The sequence below is a fragment of the Schistocerca piceifrons genome, chromosome 2 (assembly GCF_021461385.2).
Source record: "Schistocerca piceifrons isolate TAMUIC-IGC-003096 chromosome 2, iqSchPice1.1, whole genome shotgun sequence".
In the NCBI taxonomy this organism is placed as follows: domain Eukaryota; kingdom Metazoa; phylum Arthropoda; class Insecta; order Orthoptera; family Acrididae; genus Schistocerca; species Schistocerca piceifrons.
Window position 1 is genome coordinate 288288398 of NC_060139.1, and position 23775 is coordinate 288312172.

The window sequence follows — 23775 nt, forward strand, 5'->3', positions numbered from 1 at the left end:
ACATAACCTCTTCATTAGTTACGTGATCTACCCACGTAATCTCCAACATTCTTCTGTAGCACCACATTTCCAAAGCTAATAATTCTCTTCTTGTCCCAACTGTTTACCGTCCATGTTTCACTTCCACGCAAGGCTACACTTCATACAAATACTTTCAAAAAAAAACTTCCTGACACTTAAATCGATACAAGATTGCTCTTCTTCAGAAACGCTTTCCTCGCCATCGTCAGTCGACATTTTATATCCTCTCTACTTCGGCCATGATTAGTCATTTCGCTGCGCAAATACCAAACTCACCTACTACTTTAAGTGTTCTCATTTCCTATTCTAATTCTCTCAGTATCATCTGATTTAATTCGACTACATTCCATTATCCTCGTTTTGCTTCTGCTGATGTTCATCTTTCAGGACACTGTCCATTCCGTTCAACTGCTCTTCCACATCCTTTGCTGTCTCTGACAAAATGCCATCGGCAAACCTCAAGGATTTTATTTCTTCTCATTGGATTTTAATTCCTACCCAAATTTTTCTTTTGTTTCCTTTACTGCTTGCTCAGTATACAGTTTGAACAACATTGCGGATAGGCTAGAACCCTGTCTCACTCCTTTCTCAACCACTGCTTCCCTTACGTGCACCTCGACTCTTATAATAACTGCCTTCTGGTTTCTGTACAAATTGTAAATATCCTTTCGCTCCATGTATTTTATCCCGGCTACCTTCTGAATTAGAAAGAGAGTCTTCCAGTCGACTGGCGTACGTCTTATGATTATAAGCTGTTTCAAAGTACCGTACATAGAGGATCTATCAAAACGGTGACGTTTTAGATACTATTCTTTATATTAAAATGACAGGAACTACATGCTGTGAAAGAGAACGGTTTCAGTGCTTTGGCAGAATGATGATCTATCAAAAGCGTGTCGTTTTTGGTGCAATTAGTAATATTTAAATGTCAAATGATGAAATTTACAGCATTTACACACTGTATACCATCTACCTTAGATGCTTCTTTCATGCTGTACTTCACAGCATGGTGAACTGTGAAAAGAAAGGTTGCACTTTCGCATCTAGCTGTTCCCAATTTTTTGTACCTCATGCTTTTTAAAAGATTCTGGGACTTTCTTATTAGTTCAACAGGAGTACTTTCTGCAGCATTAGACGTTTTTGTATTATGCTTCGTGTAATTGCTGAACTCTATCACTTGAAAATGGCATACAAGGCCGAAACCTGGGTCGTAATTAGATACACAACAATACAGTCAAACGGCGGTGTATTCATTTAAAAATTATTGTACGACTGTTCTTCAGTAACATCAAAAACTGTTTAGCCATATAATATTCAGAATTCTACTCTTATGGGAAAGGCTTGCTAATATTTAAACTTATGTTCGATATTAACAAATCTACATTTTTCAGACACACTTTTCTTGCTGCTGCAATTCTACTTTTCATACCCCCAGTTATTTTGCCGCCCAAATTGCAAAACTCGTCTACCACTTTTAGTGTCTCGTTTCCTAATCCAATTCCCTCAGCATCGCCTGATTTAATAATCTACATTCAGTTACCCACGCTTTAGTTTTGTTGATATTCATCTTGTATATTCTTTTCTTTCCATTCCGTTCAACTGATCTTCTAAGCCCTTTTCCGTCTCTTCCTCGTCTCACAGCCATGACACACAGACAGAAAAACGTGTAGAGAGACTTTATAATACGTAGCGATACGTCTCAGTCCCGCTGCCAAGTTTCAGAATTTCCTCATTTAATATTCTCAAGGTCCACGTTATCTTTAAGTACTCTGGGGTAAATCCCTATCTCGAAAACTTCTATTGATGCTACGCTGTGATAAGGCACCGAAGAAAGGTTTTACACACAATCGTGTCAATTCCAAAAATAAAAGCATTTCTCGTTTAAATTTGAGAAAACAACTGTAGACCTTGTTCAGTGCGGAATTTTGCTTAGTTGTCAGGCGTCCCGTCTTCGGTAAAGCCAAGCGCCCGGACGCTTAAATATGCCGACTCTTTCCGAGTAACACGCAATAAAACGTCGGACACGTACTGTAAGTGGAAATCCCCATACGGGAAGGCGGACTGCTCAGAGACTCAACGGTGTCTGTCGGGCGTAAAAGGCGACATTCCACTCGGCTGACTTCACACTGCGGAATGTCCGCAGAGGTGTCCACTGTGCTTTCCTACACGTGGCTCCACGGTAACAGAACGTATGTTCCGCTGAACTGCTACTCACTTGACCTGCATGTCGGTTTAGGTAAAGCACCGGACTCTGGGTTCAAATCTCCGGTCCTCCTTCCTCCTGCTTCCTCCAAATTACTTGTCAGTAAATGCCGGGATGGTTCCTCAGACATATCCAAGACCGATTTCCGTCTCGATCTTTGTCCATGCGACGAACTGTAATGCATATGGGATTGATTGTATAGGTAACCAATGGATAATGTCACATCTAACCAAAAGTAGAAAGTTGTACTTAGTAGTTCAACCAATGTAGTCCGCGAAATTATTCTGGCTGGGGAGAAATCACGTATGGGGGTTCCCCAAGCCTCAATCTTAGGTCCGCTATTGCTCCTCATATATGTAAACGATCTTCTGTCTAATATATAACAAGCAGAGTTGGTTCTTTTTGGGGGATGATGCTTCTATTCAATCAACACAAGCATAAATATAGCAACAGAAGAAATGGTAAACAATTTTCTTAAGAGTGTAATTCACTGGTTTCCTGCGAACTATCTCAACCTCACTTTTAAAAAGACGCAACATACTCAGTTCTCCACATCTAGTGCTATTGCACCAATGATAAGTGTAGCACACGATGAGGAAATAATAGATACGGTGGAAACTTCAAAATACTTAGGTGTGCACATAGATGAGAATTTAAACTGGATAAAGCACATGTTGGAAATCCTAAAACAATTTAGTTCAGCCACACAGGCACTTAGAATCTCTGCAAATCGTAGGAAGAGGGAAATCAGTAACTTTACATATTTTTACTCAATAATACCACATGGAATAATGCTCTGGGATAATAACTCCTCTTCAAGAAAGAACGTCTTTATTGCTCAAAAACGTACAATACGAATAATATGTGTTCACCAACAGTTATCTTGTAGATACCTGTTTAAGTAGTTGGGCATTCTGACTACTGCTTCACTGTAAATTTATTCCCTCAAGAAGTTTGTTGTAAATAATTCACTGTGGTTCAAAAGGAACAATTCTGTGCATAACTACAATATCAGAAGAAAACACCACATTCATTATGCCACATTAAAGTTGTATTTAGCATAAAGTAAGCGATCAGCATGTAGGCGTATTTACAAAATAATGCGCAATGTGATTGACAAGAAGGGACCGGTTGGTAGGACATGTTCTGAGGCGTCAAGCGATCACAAATTTAGCATTAGATGGCAGTGTGGAGGGTAAAAATCGTAGAGGGAGGCCAAGAGATGAATACACTAAGTAGATTCAGAAGGATGTAGGTTGCAGTAAGTACTGGGAGATGAAGAAGCTTGCACAGGATACAGTAGCATGGAGAGCTGCATCAAACCAGTCTCAGGACTGAAGACCACAACAACAACAACGTGAATATATAATGATTCGTTCCACACCATTACTATTTATGTTGCAGGAAATCCACGGAACATGAAATTTAAGTAACAGAGGCAAAAATTATACTCTGCAGGCGGATTCAATGCTGTACCACGTTGGCCGAACGACAGTAAAAACGCAGCTACAACTCATTTCGAGGTGATGGCCTGCACGAATTCCCCTTCCAGTTTCCTCTTAGCTGGTGTGCGCGTCCAAAATTTGGTTCCTCTAGTCGACACTGAATTCTTTCGGGATGACGTATATTTTGCTTAAGCTGTTCGATAGTTAGACATGAAGCGCCCCTATTTTCCAAACAGAGGTCACTAAGTGAATCTCTGATACGTTGAATATGACATGTTAGAAAAGCGAATGTAATGGAAAAAAAGAATATGACGGCTCCAAGTGATGTGACACTGAGGATACAACGATTTAATTTGAGCTTCGTTAATGAAGAAGGAGAGAGGAGCTGGTGCTCACAGAGAGACGGTTAACCTGTAGATAGGGGCATTTGCGCACAGTGGAAATGTCCACCAGTTAAACAAACGCTTGTAAATTTCTAGTGCTGTGGGGAAAAGTGTAGGTCTGTGAAGAATGAGCGAATGAGAAGCCAGCATCTTTAATACTTTGCGTTTAGTCATTAATTTTAAGAGGATCAGCGGTCAATAAACAAAGAGTCTGATACATTTGAAAGTGTAGAGAAAGTTAACTTTCGATGCAAGTAAACAACAGAAACAAAACACTGTGGGCAATATCTAATATTCAGAGTGGTCAGTTCTCAATGTGATTTAGTTAGACGCTTACTTATTCTCGATGGTGTGACGCTCTGGCTTGGTGCGAGTCTTTCTACGTAACTTATATAAAGTTGTTAACATACACGATTAATGGTAATATTGTAGAACGATTCATTTTATACTCTCATTACACAATCACATGTAAATATGGCTATATGCTATTTACACGTACTGCTCCAAGCCAGCATAGTTCTACGCAGACTTCTGTAAAAACTTATATTATTGTTAACTCATACCGAACAAGGCTGCTGACCACAGCTTGCACGGCTGAAACCGAATAAAAATATTTTTAAAATACAGAGATGCGTCTTTTTCACCATCCCTTGAGGTCATTTATCTGTAAAACTGTGCAGTGTGTTTGTGGTATCGATAGCTACGATGCCACGGCGTAGGTTGGCACTACGACAGGGACACCGACGACAGCGCACTCTAGCCGGAGCGGGGGACCTCTACGAGCTCCGCTCCAGATTCTGCCCATTTGAACAACAGCAGACGGCCGGGACACTTCGCTTCAACTTAGCACCTAAGGGCAAAGCTATGTATTACTCTTGTTGCTAAAGTAAAGGTGATTTTAATTCACACTGCAGTAACGAGAGATTTTCACCTTTTCCTGCTCCTACCCATGCTCCGTCTTCCAGGCGGGATGCAAAAGTGTTGACGTGACGTTTCAAAGTTAACAGATCTGAAGAATACAAAACAAAAAAATCTCTGAAGGAACGTTACAGCGCAACAGACAATTATGACCAGCAGACTCTCGAGACTCATAAATGATGTTGTATTTAGACCCCTACATCGCGGAGAAAATACACGCACGATCTGCCGTTGCAAGAAAAATGCTGACTGTGAAAGATGTCACGTCTTTCTTAGCTTTCCTGAATGAAAAAAATATTTGAGGTCACATAAGTTAGTAGGACGGAGTACTTATCGCAGTGTCCAATATTACGAGAAAAACAAGTGTGTCTTCTCAGAAGAGTATCATGTACGCATGGAAATCGAAACAAGATTCGGAAACTAAATGGGATTTTTATAAACGTGTCATTTGCCATGTACCTCACGATAGATAAAACCCATTGAAACTTGAACGGTTGTAGCAGCACTCTTGATGCAGCCTCCTGACAGTTTCCCGTATCACTTAGGTCTGTTTACCACTTGATTAAGTACTGATATGGGCGCTTGCAGAATAGTAACTGACGGAGAACATAAATTAGGATGACCCGTATATCGCGGTTTCAGGATCCACCAACGTTCGCCTTCATTACTGAGGAGTATAACGAACCCTGCTTATCGGAGATATGTTTGGGACGGTTCCGCAGGAACCTTAGTACCCGGAAGAAGGTCAGTTCCGCTGACTGAAGAACGTTCCGCTGCCGCGGCTCAGGAGAGAGAGAATTACGAGCAGCAGCTATGTGTGGGCATGACGCCAGACACATGGCCGTGAAAATCGGATGACTTCATGCATGAGCGAGCGGGCGATGTCCGTGTGGCGAAGAGAAGCTGTGAAGAGGCACAACCCAGCTGTCAGGGGCTAGATTACGAACTGAGGCTGCTTGTCGATATGTCACTGTCGCTATTCAGCTTCCGGTATGCGTGGATCTGGGTTGGGGGGGGGGGGGGGTGTTGGTACTCAAAACCCCCTCCAAACGACAATTTATCAGTACCATCTACAGCAGCTAGAGTACGACAGTGGGTTTTCAACCCTACCAGCTGAAGGTGCCCACCTGCACACTTACTGGTGAGAACTAATTCGACATGCTCGTGAGCCTAACGAAGCTGAGTGAGCAAGACACAAAGAGTAAGACCTAACAGGAAGAAGATCGACCGTTGATGTTAGTCAGTAACGGCCGAAACAAACAACCCCCCCCCCCACCCACCCACCCACTCGCCTACCAAAGTTACACGCTTGCAGAGCCCCAAAATGCAGATCGTGTTCACAAACTTCACGCTAAGTGAAATAATGATAACGGTGAGCACACACTTAGATTTCATACCATTTAAATTATGACGTTGATATGGTTGTGACAATTTTTTTTACTATTAGTGTCGTTAAATTAAATGTCTGACACATGTTTCTCAAATATTTCCGAGGGCGTATTCCTCTGATTTGGAATCTGTTAATTTTTACTACAGGGATTTAATAAGGACAGACAAAAATAAACTCTTAATTTAACATTAATATATTACAATATTTATACTTTGTCATTATTATTATCACAATCCTTGGCACCTGTGGTATGTCGATGCAACTTCGTTCATGTACACACTATCAGTGCTTTTCCAAGGCAGTGGCACCTACGGTGACGCGACAGGCAGTCGTTTGAGCAGCTTACAAAGACTCCCATCACATGCACTGCTCATTCGAGACCAAGTACTACCTGGAATATTTATTCCTCAATTTGACTCTCCACATTAGAATTCTAAGTTTAGGATCCTCTACCAGCTGCATATTTATCTCCCTAAGTGTCTGAGACGCCGTGTACACTTCTAGACCCAGTACAAAGTCATTCCCCACTCTGTTACATTCACGAATGGAAAAAGATTGACTGCTTGCATGCCTCGTAACAAGTCACGAATAAGGTGCACTAACCTTCACATTTTTTTCAACCCCATTCTCATGAAGACATTTGGTACTTAGCACATCAATTTGAAGGCAGTCTTCATACACATTCGAGGTCACTAACTCAAAATTTTGTGTCTTCCACCACTGAAATCGAAAGACTTATTCATAAAACTCGCATATCGTTTTGCACTGTGTTGTGTGTACGCAAGCTCAATCGATAGCGTTCGTGAACTGCGTCCTCGTATGGGAGGAAACAATTGTTTGTCGTCAGCAGTTCATCCTGACTTAATTTTCAGAACATAGAAATGCCAACCACCCTTTGCTCTTGAGTCCCTATTTTAGATTTCTTCTCTAAATTCCATTTTAATGAATTCTCATTTCGTGGCCTTTCTCTGCTTTTGTGTTCTCAGCAGGGCTTCTTCATCCTGTAGCCTGGCTAGAATTGTTTGCGTTGTTAGAAGAGGAGCAACGCTTGTTCACCATTCGCCTTTGCAGGCTGCTCACCTTTTAGCTGGTGTTCAGCGTTGTACGAAAACCTCTAATACGAGCTATTTCTGGACAAACATGACAAAACGTGACGTAATATCTCGGCAACAAGGGCGGAAAAGTTGGGACAAATACAGTACGAAAGGGCGCGGAACGAAAGTAAAAGTTTTATAACCATTTTATGGCACGATGTATTAAGCAACAGTTTTATAACATTTTATGGCATGTTTCATTTAGTAAAAGTTTCAGAAGCATTTTGTGACTTGTTTTATTAGACACACAGTTTTTCGAAATATGGTACGTCTCATACATGCGGAAATACGATAATTAAAATATTGCACAGCTTAGTAGTTCTGCTGAAGCATCGCATCTGAAGCTACACCATTCCTCCTCCAGTAGAGATTTCATGAATTCATGTGAATTCTGGTGACATGAGTTATGAAATCATCGAGGTGAGAATACGCAATGCGGTCACTACTGTCAGTGAAGCAACATTGAGCAGATTAGATAAAAACAACGCCACCACTCATTCCACAATCAAAATGAGCAACACAACTCAGTAGCCGTGTTTTTATTTTCTGAAGTACACAGGAGAGAGACTATTAGGAGACACACGGCTATCAGCCAGAGGAGTGGCACCTGTCAAGATACGAGCGGTGATTAGCGGTCCGACGCCTGTGCAGCTGCAAGAGAGGTAAGATTAATGGATCGCTCCACGTGGAGGGATCGGTAGAACACTCAAGTGTAGCAAATTCCAGTAAGGCGCTGATAATACTGCCATAAAGCTGCACAATTTTCTGATAGAAAGAGAATACTGTCGGAACACCAACAGACAATACAAGCTAAGAGTTGAAAATATCGTAAATAAAATTTTCCGCACTGACTGTTAAGCACTTTTATTAAAAAACGTCGCTACTAGTTTCGCATCAACAGAGATAAATCTTCATGTGATCTGTACAAGAAAGTAAAACATTAAAAAATTACAATGGCTTGAAAATAATTGTGTACTACCATGAAGCGTCATATATCAATGAGAGCTGTGTAATCACAGGTTTTTTTCTTTTTTGAACAGTCACTGTGCGGCAAAGTGATTGCTTAGAGCCAAGTCAACGGTAGTGATTTTAATAATTTTGGCTGCGGTTCCCCAACTTTTAAAATAATATGTTGAAAACATGGTTGTTTCACGTGCGAATAAACGAAATGAGGAACTGTTTGTGCATCGTCGACGTCGATATCATTAGGGACGGAACACTCATCCAGTTTAAGATGGAGATGGAATCAGCCATTGTGCTGACATAAGAACGACATTGGAACTTGATGGAAGTGCTCCAGGGATACTTCAGGAAACTGACATGTTATATTCACATGTCGAAATATATCTGGTAAACGCTATACGTGCAGGAATGTCGATATGCACAATAACTGAAATTTCTTGTCTTTGCACTCGACTGTATTATCCATGTTTCACTGTTTCAGAGTTTCTGGCCTGTTTTTTTTTTTAAACCAGCTCAAGAAGCGAAACAGCAGCCTAACAGTGGATAACAGCCAGTAACCCGGCACAGACTCCTCAAACTGTTTACCTTGCAAAACTGAATACCATAATTGGCGAGTACTGCACAAGTCCTTTGGGTCAACTGGATAACAAAATACCTGAAATGCGATCAGCATTGCTGACGAAAAAGAAAAATGTTCATCAGAACGCTGCCCCCGCCCGCAGTGGGAAAAGTGAGAACTACAAATTTTCGGAATATTCACGCTGTTCCGTCAGATTTGGCACCCCTCACTACCATCTCTTTCATTATGAAAAAAAAAGTACGGAAGTAAAATATTTTGGGTCCGGTTTATAGCCTACTGAAGCTGAAGGAACGTATTTTGCAGCTCTTACAGAGTCTCGCCTCAGAGATGGAACAAAGCGGATCTAAAATGTTAGTATAATCGTACCGCTAACGCTCAGCTGTGAAAGTTTGTATCGGTTCTGGGCACTGTGTGGGTTCGCGGATCAACGATGCGGGTTTTGGAACGTGGCGCGTTGGAGGGTCAGTCGGCAGTTTACGTCCACACTCTGTGGCCGACACGTCGACCGTGAGCGAAATGACAGCAGTGAGTGTTAGATAAAAGTTTGCAGTTGACGAAATTTTCCTTTTCTGCTTTCGCGAACTGTACCGTCAAGTGCCAATTATTGTGGGTTGCTACCGAGAGACTTGGTGCAATTACTTGAAACTGAGCTGAGGCATCTGCACGCGACGGCAAGGAACTTGATTTCCGTGCTTAGTTTAAACTTTTACAAGCGAATTTTGCGACCGTGATCAAATTAAACTGCCTGACAAAGAAGGTGAAGCATTCAGATGTGTCGATGAATAAGTGATGTTATTTCAGTGATTACAAAATCGCGTCAAAATCTTTGCTGTATGAACCCACTCTTCTGTATGATGTTTTACGTCCTCTGGCCTGGATGCGGGCACTGATTCTGTTGGGAAGGGCGTCCTTCATTGTATCCTCTCCTGAGGCAGAATGGTTCTCGCTGTTGACACGAGTCTTTGATATCCTGGCACTTGCAGTCTTTGATATCGTGGCACTTGCAGTCGGACGGAAAATGAAATGATCGTAGGCATTGATGGTGGGGAGGCCCCATCCGGGGAAGTTCGGCCACATTGGGCGACTTGCGTGTCGACGATGATGAAATGATGATGAGGACAACACAATACGCAGCCCACGGGCGGAGAAAATCTCCAATCCGGCCGGGAATCGAAACCGGGCCCGCTGCATGAGAGGCAAACGCGTCACCAGGCGGACAACCGGACTGAGTCGACGTCCGAGTCACTCAGCCACATTTTCTATCGGGGACCGACCTGGGTATCTAGCTGGCCATTGGAGTGCGTCAACAGCACGCAGACAGCTCATCGAGGCACTTGCCATGCGTGGACAAGCATTGTACTGTTGAAAAATGGCACCCCCTTTTCTTTTTTTTCATCAGTCTTCTGACTTGTTTGATGCGGCCCGCCACGAATTCCTCTCCTGTACCAATCTGTTCATCTCCGAGTAGTGCTTGCAACCTACGTCCTCAATTACTTGCTGGATGTATTCCAATCTCTGCCTTCATCAGCTCACTCTAGAACCATGGAAGTAATTCCTTGATGTCTTAAAAAAGATATCCTACCATACTGCCCATTGTCATAGTTTCCTCAATTCACTGAATGCCAGCCGTGCCCTGAAGTCACACCCGATGGCTCACCACAGCACAACGCCACCGCTGTGCCTCTCCAAAACACTGGAAGAATGGTTCATCTCCCCAGGCCATCGCCATACTCGCCGACGAGTCAGCTGGGGGAATGGAGAACCGCGATACATCACTGAACACAACGTGATGCCATTCATCAGCAGACCATGCTTCCCCGTCCACCACTCCAAACGCGCCTTCTCCGTTGTGGCGTCTGCGGCAGCCTATGCAACGGACGGTAATTCGCCAGTCTCGCTGCTGCTAATGTCCAACCGATGGTGTTGGATGACAAATTTATCTCACTGGGAGACGAGACAATAAATTCCTGTTTCATAGAATGCGATCGGTCGCTGACGGATCCACAACCGCACCCAGTCTTGCACCTCCTCGTCCAACTGATACCGACGTCCACGCACGTCTTTCTTCAGATCGCCAGAGGCGTGAAAAGCACACAGTGGAAGATGCGGGCTGTACGGAGGATCCGGCAGTGTTTCCCAACAAAATCGCTCAGGCCTAGCCTTCGTCCGATTTGGCAGTGTGGAGGCGGACGTTGATGACTATACAAGACTGTAAATGACAGCATCATCTGCAATCAATCTAATGGCGCTGCTCTGATTGTCTCCTGAATTGTTTATGTAGATCAGGAGTAGCAGAGGGCCTATTACACTTCCTTGGGGAATGCCAGATATTACTTCTGTTTAACTCAATGATTTTGCGTCAGTTACTACGAACTGTGACCTTTCTGACACGAAATAATCCAGTCGCATAGCCGAGATGATATTCGACACGCACGCAATTTGATTACAAGTCGCTTGTTTCGTCAAAAGCCTTCTGGAAATGGAGAAATATACAAGTTTGAAATCCCTTGATGATAGCACTCATCACTTCGTATTTGAACAAACAGCTAGTTGTTTTACAAAAGTACTATATTTCCTGAATTTCTGCTGACTGTGTGCCAATAAATCGTTTTCTTCGAAGTAATTCATAATGCCGACCACATAATATGTTCGAAAATACGATTGCAAATCGACGTTAGTGTTGTTGTTGTTATTGTTGCGGTCTTCAGTCCACAACTGGTTGTTACAGCTCTCCATGCTACTCTATCCTGTGCAAGCCTCATCATCTCCGAATAACCACTGCAACCTACATCCTTCAGTATCTGCTTATTATGTTCATCTTTTGCTCTCCGTCTACGATTTTTACCCTCCACGCTTCCCTCCAGTACTAAATTGGTGATCCCGTAATGCCTCAGAACGTATCCTGCCAACCGATACCTTCTTCTAGTCAAGTTGTGCCACAAATTCCTCTTCTCCCCAATTCTATCCAGTACGTCCTCATTAGTTACGTAATAAGAGTCTTTAATTCAGCCGTTTACGTCTGTTTCATTTCTTGGATATTGGTGTGATCTGTGCAACTTTCCCGTTTTTTGGTACGGATCTTCCGTCGAGACAGCGGTTGTGTATGATTGCTAAGTATGATGCAGATGTAGTCTGGTACAGACATACATTTAGGTGTCGTTTAGGGTTATTTGTTATAAAATGACTCCCCATAAATAATTTGGTGGCGGCCGCAATGTTCGCAAGAAAAAGTTGAAATTTGGCTCAAAAATCAACTTACATATGGTTCTACGGACGTCCAGTAATTTCAAATGTTGGATGACCTGTCGTTTATCTGTCGAACAAAGAGGGCGTTATGATTGTCGTTTTCATGCGATAGCAGTGATGCCTTCTCCAGTGTCGGACACGTCCTTTCACAAATTATAAATTCGACTTATTTGGGCGTTTAATACCCGACAACGAGGCACGAACTGACTGTCCTGAATGTGTGCACACCGTTAGCTGGCCCGTATTTCTGGGAAACCAGGTTCTTGCAGACAGGATACGCGATCCGCGGCAGACGCCGGTGACGTTGACAGTGACGGCAATCCAATCGGCGCGCGGTCAAGCGTCGGCAGGGCAGAGGACACCCACAGCTGGACTGGGACAGAGGCGTGCCTGTGGCTGGAATCCCCGCTCCCCGTGCCGGGCATCGCTCGCTGTCCAGCGGCGCGTGCCTCCGTGTCCTGCCCTGTCCGCCCCCAACCCACCCCCGCCCCGCCAGATACCGCCCCCTGTGGGCTGCCGTGCGCACTCCAGCTGCTGCCACTCCACGTGTCCCGCATACCGCGCGTATTAGCCGAGCCTGCCACTGCGAAGAAGGCAGTGTGGATACCGTCACACGGAGTATCACTGCAAATATGTCACTGTCTCGGTGAATCTATTATTATAGTAAAATGACGGCTGACGTTTCCCGGCGAGACCAGGCGTCGTCTTATTGAATTAGACGACCGTAGGACGCAAAGATTTCACAAAACTGGCAGGGCCAAATAACCAGGTGTGTTGCATTTCATACTTCCCTGCCCAGTAAACTGATAGTGTGGTTTTCAACAAGACAGCCCCAAGAACGAGTGTCTATAGGCGGAGAGAAAAAATTTTCGAGCTCGGCCTACCGCCTTTCACGCGGAGCAGATGACTGGCTTACAGGCAACACGCAGTGCATACAACTGCCGCAGAATGCCTACGTCCTACCGCCTCGCAGTGGCATAACCAATACAAAACAATGCCTGGCATCTCCGGTAAGTGTCGGCCAGCATTTTTGTCTCTTGCAGAAGTTGTCCCCGTGACATGATCTGTCACCCCTGAACGTTTGTCGCAAGAACTTCCAGACACCCTGTACATTAGTAAATGGCTAAAGCGATCACCCGGTCAAACATACCCAGACCGCCAATCTAACAATTTCCACACTAGCACTCCGTCCTCAGGCCACGAGTGGCCTACCGGGACCATCCGACCGCCGTGTCATCCTCGGTGGAGGATGTGGACAGGAGGTGCGTGGGGTTAGCACACCGCTCTCCCGATCGTAAGATGGTATTCTTGACCGAAGCCGTTACTAGTCGGTCGAGTAGCTCCTCAATTGGCATGACGAGGCTGAGCGCACCCCGTAAAATCGCAACAGCGCATGGCGGCCTGGATGGTCACCCATCCAAGTGCCGACCACGCCCGACAGCACTTAACTTCGGTGATCTCACGGGAACCGGCGTATCCAATGCGGCAAGGCCGTTGCCTAACAATTTCCAGGGATAGCAAAAATATGTTTTTCATGGATTTCATATAAGTGTTGGCCCAATTTAAAAAGCTATCAACATCTACTCACGGCACACACATTAACCAGACTACAGTACATTCGTCCACTGTTTGACAATGGGACCACTTAGTGACCACCAACAAACGTAACACATAATTTCTAGCCTTTTCGAAACTTTATCTCCGTTATGAAACTTCCTGGCAGATTAAAACTGTGTGCCCGACCGAGACTCGAACTCGGGGCCTTTGCATTTCGCGGGCAAGTGCTCTACCATATCAGCGCACACTCCGCTGCAGAGTGAAAATCTCATTCTGGAAACATCCCCCAGGCTGTGGCTATGCCATATCTCCGCAGTATCCTTTCTTTCAGGAGTGCTAGTCCTGCAAGGTTCGCAGGAGAGCTTCTGTAAAGTTTGGAAGGTAGGAGACGAGGTACTGGCAGAAGTAAAGCTGTGAGGACCGGGCGTGAGTCGTGCTTCGGTAGCTCAGATGGTAGAGCACTTGCCCGCGAAAGGCAAAGGTCTCGAGTCTCGGTCGGGCACACAGTTTTAATCTGCCAGGAAGTTTCATATCAGCGCACACTCCGCTGCAGAGTGAAAATCTCATTTATCTTCGTTGTCAGCCCCCACAAAATAATGAAAGGATAAAAGTTATATCGCTTACTACATTTCCCTTGTCTATGCAGCTAAACTTCACCACCAGGCATGACGTTTCAATTCATTACTTCTTTACAGTTAATTCTAGTCACACCACACTTTGCAGTCAGTACCCGCATATAGCACAGAAGATACGTACACAATTGCATCATTGTGTAACATAGTTCAGGAGAAAAACTATCCTTTCTGAAAAATGTTAATGGTCTTCAACACTGGTTATATAAATGTTTACAGAATTACGAAAACTGTGTTGGAAGTTAGTTCTCACATACCTCTACTACATGAGCCGAATATTATACCGAATAAAAAAACAACACATGAAATTATACTCCGAGATAAACGAATAAAATGAACATAGTTAGGGTTTTTCGAATTCAACCATAAGATTTGACTAGTTATCACATGCGACTAAATGCAAGTGAGACTGTTACAACAAATATTTTGAACTATTTATACAGTTTCTGCATCTCTCATGGCAATATGTGATCCATTATTACAGCCTCTTATTATTGTTAGTTATACAACTAGTTTCGCCTTGAAAAGCCATTTCCTTGTGTTCACACAGAACAAGGAGTCATATACATGAAAATGGCAGTGAACTCGCACAATGTGGTATCGTTCGTAATGGTAACACGTTACCAGTTCGCTGCCATTTTCATGGGAATGACTCCTTTCTCTGGGTAAACTCTAGGAAATGGCTTTGTAGGCCGAAACTAAAGGTGTGACTAAGAAAGGCTCTCATGAAATGTACGGCCTACGTGGGAAAAATGTCGCTTCACTTGTACTAAGTTTTCTTGTTTTATGACAATACCTACGACCTTAAGGATTTCCTCACCACAGATCTATGGAACAAAAATTATATTTGTTTCTTTGGTATCTGTTGTATGCTGACGACGTGGTGCTGATATCGAAGACAAACAAGAAATTCCATAGAACTGCATCTACATCCATAGTCTGCGAAGTGCATTGCAGAGGGTACGTCCCACTGGACCAGTTAATTAGGGTTTCTTCCACGTCCATTAACCATGGAGCGCGGGAAGATCGACTGTTTAAATGACTCTGTGCGAACTGTAATTAATCTGTTATTGTCCTCTCGATTCCTACGGGAGCGATATGTAGGGAATCGTAGAATATTCCAAGAGCCATCATTTAAAGTCGGTTGTTGAAACTTCATAAGTAGGTTTTCTCTGAATGATCTGCGTCTATCTTTAAGCGCCCGCCAGTTCAGTTTCTTCAGCATCTCTGCGACAATCACCCACGGGTCAAACAATCCTGTAACTATTCGTGCTGCCCTTCTCTGTATACGGTGCACATTTAAGCAACATTCAAGTATCGGTCATTCGTATGGAATCCCCTTTGTAGAATTCTATCAGCAAACCGAAGTTTGCCGTCTGCTTCACCTACGACATGGCCAATGTCATCGTATCATTTCATATGCCTATAGTGTGTTACCCCCAGGTATTTGTATGAGCTGGCCGATTCCATTTGTGACTCTTTGATACTTTGGTCATGGATACTACCACTGAAAAGTAATGCCTCCGAATTGTAGCGTGTGGCGTGGCTGCGTGTAACGTAACTATATCACTGCATGAGAAACAGAGTGTTCTAACAGATTTTCGAATTCGAGGAGTTCGTCCACACACGGAGCACCCTCTCCTTTAGCATTACAATACCAGACCACACGCAAGCGCTGCGACATCCGCAACAATCCGACGCCTTCGATTCACTGTTATCGATCATCCTCCATAGAGTCTCGATTTGGCCCCATCCGATTTTCATCTGTTTCCAGAACTTAAACGACACTTTCAAGAACTTCACTTTGATAGTGACGAAGCGGTGCACGCAGGTTGTGGCTCCGTCAATAAAGTCAAACACTCTGCAGCGACCGTATCAACAAACTGGTCTCTCGTTGGGCGAAATGTGTCCGTCGCCAGGTTGACTACGTTTGAGAAATAAGTATGTAGACACGGATAATAAAGATGCAGGATGTTACAAACGTTTGTTTTATTTAATGAGCTTCAAGAGTTTTCACGTAAAATATTCGGAGGCATTACTTTTTCGTGTTGTAAAACGCACAATTTTACATTTTTTAACATCTTTGAGGATGGGAGAGAATCGTTCGAGGACACTGGTATTCGTTATCAGCAGTACTAAACGGCGAAGAAGATGGGCCTAGTGAAATAAGATACCCAACTACAAGTTGCGCGTATGACAATCGCCTCAAAATATTCGCGAGTCGCACGTTGCCACACAGTCCAATGAATCTGCCTTTGTTTCAAATGGCTCTGAGCACTATGGGACTTAGTTTCTGAGGTCATCAGTCCCCTAGAACTTAGAACTACTTAGACCTAACTAACCTAAGGACATCACACACATTCATGCCCTAGGCAGGATTCGAACCTGCGACCGTAGCAGTCGCGCAGTTCCAGACTGTAGCGCCTAGAACCGCTCGGCCACACGGGCCGGCGAATCTGCCTTTACTTCAACGATATTCCTCCGTTGTTAACAATGGGATATTTACACGTGACAATGCAACTCATTCCGAAATGTCCAATCTGCTACAGAGTAAATAGCGTCTATTTTCTTCGCGATGAGGGCAGCGTTGAAGACAATATTGCTTGATTGAGATAAGCAAGACAAAGGTTGTCCCAAGTCCCAGAAGGGCTTCAAAACAACTGACGAAGTTGATAACTAAAAACTAAATTATTTTCTCCATAGCGTTTGAGTAAATCAGTTACTAATCTGGTGCGGGTATGCACACTGATTTGCCCTTATAACGCTCGCCCAGCTGAAGCGATGGAGTGAAGGCAAAACATTGGTATTTTTTATTCGCTGCAGGTGGTCGCATTGCCACAATCACAGGTGAAGAAGATAGAATAATGTCCGCAAGTCCTTTTTATACAATACTGGAAGCAAAATTAAAGATACGCGACCATCAGATCTCAGAATTAGTGAAGCACACGTATTTCTCGCCTAGTCGCCAATCCACACATTTACAGCGCACATCTGAATGTCTATTCTGATTTCCTCTCAAAAGCAAAATGAACCATTTGTTGAACGTGGTTTCGAGTGCGCGAAATTGCTTATCTCTGCCTACAAAACAATCCCGAAGAAGCTTGGCGAGGGCCGATATCGCGAATCTTCCACTAAATGCTTTGACAGGATGTGCACTACCTAAAAGAACACTTGAGAAGACGTGAAGTTTTAAGTTCCCTGAAAAACCAGAACCTGCATTATCTAAGTTCCGAAATCGACAATTGTGATCTAAATCACGCCACGCAAGAGCAAGATAGCGTAAACAGTTTAAGTGTAAGAGAAAGAAAAATAAGTGGTAACTATCAGAACAATGCTTTATGTAAGTGTGGCATAAGCACTGATACTTGATATGTCAGTCAAAATATTACATTATTTGCCTCAGTCACAAGTCCTTTTTTATAATTTCCTCGTACATCCATAGCTGAAATGGAGGACAATGGGACGTCAGCTGGTATAAATTTATATTAAAAATGAAGAAATTCCTCCAGCTGTATTTGAGGTGTCGATTTTATTTTGGCAACTAGTTTCAACATTGTAACAACGTCATCTTCAGGCCCATACGTTGAAACTAGTTGCCAAAATAAAATCGACACCTTAAAGACAGCTAGAGGAATTTCTGCATTTTTAATATAAATTTTTATAATTTATTCTTCACTGCGTGGCAACGGCCTTGCCGCGATGGATACACCGGTTCCCCTGAGATCACCGAAGTTAAGCGCTGTCGGGCGTTGTCGGCACTTGGATGGGTGACCATCCAGCCGCTATGCGCTGTTGCCATTTTTTCGGGGTGCACTCAGCCTCGTGATGCCAATTGAGGAGCTACTCGACCGAATAGTAGCGGCTTCGGTCAAGAATACCATCATAACGACCGGGAGTGCGGTGTGCTGACCCCACGCCCCTTCTATCCGCATCCTCCACTGAGGATGACACGGCGGTCGGATGGTCCCGGTAGGCCACTCGTGGCCTGAAGGAGTGCTAATTCTTCACTGTGCATTTGAATGATTACGCCGTTATGGCTGTGTCCACTAATACACAAAATGAACCGATGTGGACAGCTAATGTAAGACGTACGTGGGCCTCCGAAAACAAAATTTCATAACCAAAAAAATTCAACCAAACAAAATACTGTGGGCGAACATTAGCGCAATATCCTTGATACTACAAAAGCAACATTTTTCTGTCTTCCAACCATCTCGTCCAATAACGCCCACGGACCGGCGCAGCTCTCGAATGTCGTAAATGTGTGAACGTGACACGCCGACATTGAAAGCCTGAGCGCTATGCATGGTCACGTCACGTTCGCCAGTTACGCCGCGTGAAGAGATGTCACAGCGCACTGGGTGCGACCACCGGAAGCGGTCTGCTGATGGCAGCTGCAAACGACTACGACTAGAAGAGAGAGGCTGTCTCATTACTTCTGCCTCGGTTCTGCTGTCCCACGGAATGCTGTTACTGGCCAGAGAAAGCTCCCGACTCTACAAGGTCACCGCAGAGCAGAATATGTATTATTAGTAGTGCTGCTATCACTACATTCTCCTCACTAAGTTACAGACTGGGAAATCGCTTATGAAATCTGTTCCTACCTCGCTAAGTTACTTTTCAGCGTTTATTATTTCATTATTTTATATGCTTCAGTTGCAGTCGTGAAGTCCATTAATGTTTCGGTAGTTGGGTCACTGCACAAAAAAAGAGAAAATAACTGCAGAGGTACTGGAATTATACCTCCCTCCATTATATATTGTTTGTTTTAACTTGAGACAACTAAATATCTCGAAAATGAAGCATCATATGAAAAAAATGTTCTATGTGAAAAGCTAATACTAGCAAAGGGAACGTCTGTCTAGGCTACACCTTGCCACCTCCTAACCACCCCTCCTGCGTGGGCGGGGATGACTTTTTCATTTTCAGCTGGGAACCGTCCCCAGTTTTTATTGCATATTCGGATTCAACACTAAAAATTACGTTTGGTTAACTGAAACCATTGTTACCCATTCGAGGTAGATGGCACTATAATCGAAAAATATCAAGTGTACCTGTTCTTGCTATTTCATTCTGCATTTCATTTACGATGTAAATGTAAACCTGTGTTCTAACGGTAGATATTTATGTTCGAAATTTACTTTAGTGTTGCGAACTTGACTGTACAGTATAATATGGTTAGCCATTTCAACGTCAGGTGTGGATGTAATAGTTTTCTGTTCCGATCGGGAAGCTTGATTTCGGTGAGTCCCATTGCTTCTCACGACTGGGATGCATAATTTCAGCGAGTACCCGTGGCAAGTGCGACAGTCACTATAACTTCATGGACATTTTACGTTATAATTCTGGCTGCGGCTTGCATTACGCCGATAGCCGCCTGCGCGAGAGTTAGGCGTTTGGATGGAAACACACACACACACACACACACACACACACACCGAAATCTGTCGCCCTGAAGGCGGGGTTCGAGGGCGGCCACCGAAATGAAACATTCAAATGGTTTGGGGACTCACAAAAATCAGTCCGGTAGGGAACAGAAAACTGCGTTACTATACAACAACATAATTTGCCATAAACGTTAATGTCGACCTGTATTATCTGTACTGTGCAATCAAATTTGCAACACTCAACTAACGTGTGACGATCAGTACTAACCGTTAGAAAGCAAAGGTTCGTATTCAGATCGTAAATGGAATATAGAATTAAATGCGTCGGTGCTTAATTGCAAGAACGGACAAACTTGCATTCGTCGATTACAGCGCTATCTCCCATGAATGGGAAACAAGGGTTCGAGTTAACATTACATATTTTTTGGCGTAGAATCCGAATATACAATTTAAATGCGGGTCCCCATTTGAAAATCCAAAGTTGACCCCACCGTCGCGGGTGGTGGCCAGTTGTAGCACAGACAGATATACCCTAACTAACATTAACTTTTCACCTAGGACACTTTTTTTCGTACGATGCGTCGCTTTCGCGATGTTTAGTTGTCTCAAGTTACAACAAACATCCAATACTATAGGCTGGTCCTTAATATGAATCATCATGGTACGCTGAAAATAAAGGATCTACAACTACAAGCTCATCAAACTACTTTATATGATATCGATCTCAGAAAATAAAGTTCGGCGCTTGAACTGAAAACTTCCCCCGAATATTCAATGCGTTGTGTGTTTTTGAAAGGAAAAAGAAATTTTCTGTTGCAACATACAACTGGTTTTGTAGGTATAGTCCACCTTATACAAAAATGGGGAAAATGTTTTAGTCTCCTATAGAAACTACTCAATGAAAAGAAGACTGGAGTACAGCCCCCCCCCCCCCCCCATAACTATGATGTACGTGCATTACAACCTTGGAATAGATACAGAAATCGGTCGTAACCCTCAGAAAAAGACGGAAAACTTGAACCTAGATGGCCGGACGGGAGATTCGAACCGCCGTCCTCCAGAACACGAGTTCTTATCGCTGTAGCGCTCAGATTAAGTGTTGCGAACCGTAAAATCTGATTACACGCGTGCCTATATTTCGTATATTAACAATTGCGTGGCGCCATGTAACCATTAAAAAACTTTTAGTTATCCAATTCAGTATCAAAACGAATCATATATTTTACACCATATAGAAAACAACTCCTTCAGAAAATATACATACACCAAGATAGCACTAATGCGAGCTTTGGGTATCTTTGGGTATCCTCTGTCGTCTGTAACAAACTCACGCATTATGCTAACATCCCCTACTGCAATACATTACAAAAAGCAAATACTCCGTTTATAACACAGGATTTTCCCATTTTCGTATCAGATAAAAGTTCTGACGGCTTTCAGTTAATTTGATCAGCAAAACGCACCAAACTCTAATTGTCATACGTATCACACTGCAACTGTGTAACACAACTAGGTACAGATAAACTAAAGCTGAAACGACTTCACACCACTGGCACACTTGCAGATTCGTATATCACCTGAGAAGGAAATGACGACATTTGTTTTGTCATTCAAATGTTTAGGTTAACTGCGGACGTAAAATCATAAATGAAAGATACAAACTGTGAAATTTCTAAGAGTTTTATATAGTAGAAGATACCCAATTTGTGTTCAATGGTTCAACCAAGCAGCGACGGAAGAATCAATAAACACAGACGCAGGTGACTGAACTTCAGTAATAAAAACTATTCACTGCAACGATGGTCTAGCAAATTTGTAACAAAAAAAAAGATATTGCAGTTTTTTACACTGCTGTGATCAGTATATATAAAACAAGGCAAGGCGGAGCAATGCGATGTTACAAAATAACTGAACACTATCAAGCGCTCGCAACAAACGTCTGATTGTAAGGAAACATTGTTATATAAGCGGCTATTTTAAGGGGTTATATTTCTTACAGATATAAATAGCTATTGCTCGTATATTGCAGTAGAAGGAGTGTAAAATTCTGTTGTTGGAGGCGAACAATAAGTCATTCTCATCTAAGAAAAGATTCTATCCCGACAAATAGTTCCGCGTCGAATTTTAAAACTCAACATTGTGCTTCCAAATTCGTGCTCTCTCGACCAACAATCGCTATGGCTTCTGACTCACCGAAATAGACGGGCTTGTCGCACTTGGGACAGTTGGGCATTGTTGCTGGTCCGTTGCGTACACAAGTGAAGAACTTCGCTCACCGGTCGCTACTCGAGCTCTGCGCTCAGTCGGCCAAGTATTTATCCAGTTACGGTAGAAGCTGCGCTGCTCGAAGACACTCCACACGCAGCGGCAGCGCGCGGAAGAGAGCACACTCGACACGCGACGTGACGCGCGGTCTGCCTACCTGCGGGGCGCAGCCGGAACAATGAGTCCGCTATCTGGCCGGCTCAGCGCAGCGCGGGAGTGCGTAGCGGAACCTCGCGTATGGCGGCTATCTCTTCTCTCTGTGCTTCCTGCCGCCGGGCGAGGTCAAATGCAGCATATTAAGTCTATGTAAACGCTCAGTAAGTCACTTTATTAATGTTACGGCAAGACACACCACCTTATCCTGGATGGGCAAATCATCTACAAGCGATAAAGTAAATATCTAGTGTTCCTCAGGGGTGTATAGTAGGACCGTTCCTCTTCTTTTACACGTTAATGACTTATTCGATAGTATTAGTGGCAATCTCGGGCTTACGGTAGACGATACAGTGATGTATGACAAAATTTTACCCACTAAAAACTGCAGTTTTTTTTTTAATGTTGCCCGCTCGTATAGCTTAGCGCCGAATCCGTGCAGCGGTTTACTGACTTCCTTTTATTTGGCTTATGGCTAATACAGACATATCATGAAATTAAATTACCTATATTGACACACAAGAAACTTAAGTTTGTCTTTACAACTGAATATACAGTCCTTCAATCCAGTGCACTGCATCTGGAGTTGCTAGCAGGAAGTCCTCTTTGGCGCCGTGATAGGCTCGAATCCTGCGTTGCTCACGTCCGTAGGTTTAACCTTAAAGTACCCTACACGTGCCTCCTGGGTGGTGCTAAGTGACCAACAGTGATTACAGGCAGCCAGACTATCCATAGGATCTCCTGGCAATGACATATCAACTAAATAGCAGAAACAGTTGTTTTCAGAGCTCATTAACAAGAAACATTGGACCAACTATCAGACTCCTTCAACTGAATATCGAAAGCATTGGCAGGGCAAAATGTGACTACCTGTCAAACATTTTGCTGGACAACAATATCGATGTCATCGTCATTCAAGAAACTCGTGTTTCCAGCGAAGAAATATTCCGAAGCTAAGGTCGATTTCCTGGATATTCCGCTCTTGGTGTAACTTACCACGAGGTGCATGGAATTGCTATGTATGTCCGTAACAACATAAACAAAGCTTCACTGATTTCTGTAAGTGTGGAGGCAGATATACATACAGTCGTCATACAATTGCACGGCATTACTATTACAAATGGTTTACTGACTGTTACTTTGGTATACCTGCTAGCCTGAGTGCCGTCCCGTAGGTGGTTTCCACAAGGCAGTTTTCCACAAGACGGCTTTCCACATTCACAAATGAAGAGCTGGTTCCCAGCCTCCATCTCAGTTATTACAATGTACGATCAATTAAAATGTACGAACATATACAACAAAGGAATGCTACACACGACATCTCTGATTTAACTGACAACAGGAAGAGCAAATTTAAAATAAAAACATATTTACCAAATCATGAAAACAGCAGGCACGACACGACGGAACAAACGCTAGGAAAGAGAGAACAACTGGAGCAATATGTAGATGGAGCTTGAGAAAATATCAGCCTAGTGTAAAGCCACAAATACCACCTAGTGTAGCGAAGTGCAAAGTAATGCACTGCACGAAAGGTA

At 43.4% G+C, this 23775-nt stretch overlaps 1 protein-coding gene across 1 annotated transcript in view; it reads right to left on the reverse strand.

The window, feature by feature from the left end:
* LOC124777190 (cysteine-rich protein 1-like) overlaps positions 1 to 22151 on the reverse strand; it is a 135947-nt gene extending 113796 nt beyond the window's left edge. Inside the window, exon 1 of the mRNA XM_047252505.1 lies at positions 22013 to 22151. Within this exon, the coding sequence (XP_047108461.1) occupies positions 22013 to 22052 (40 nt within the window). The 5' untranslated portion in view covers positions 22053 to 22151. The remainder of the gene's footprint in view (positions 1 to 22012) is intronic.
* Between the last annotated feature and the right edge of the window lie 1624 nt (positions 22152 to 23775).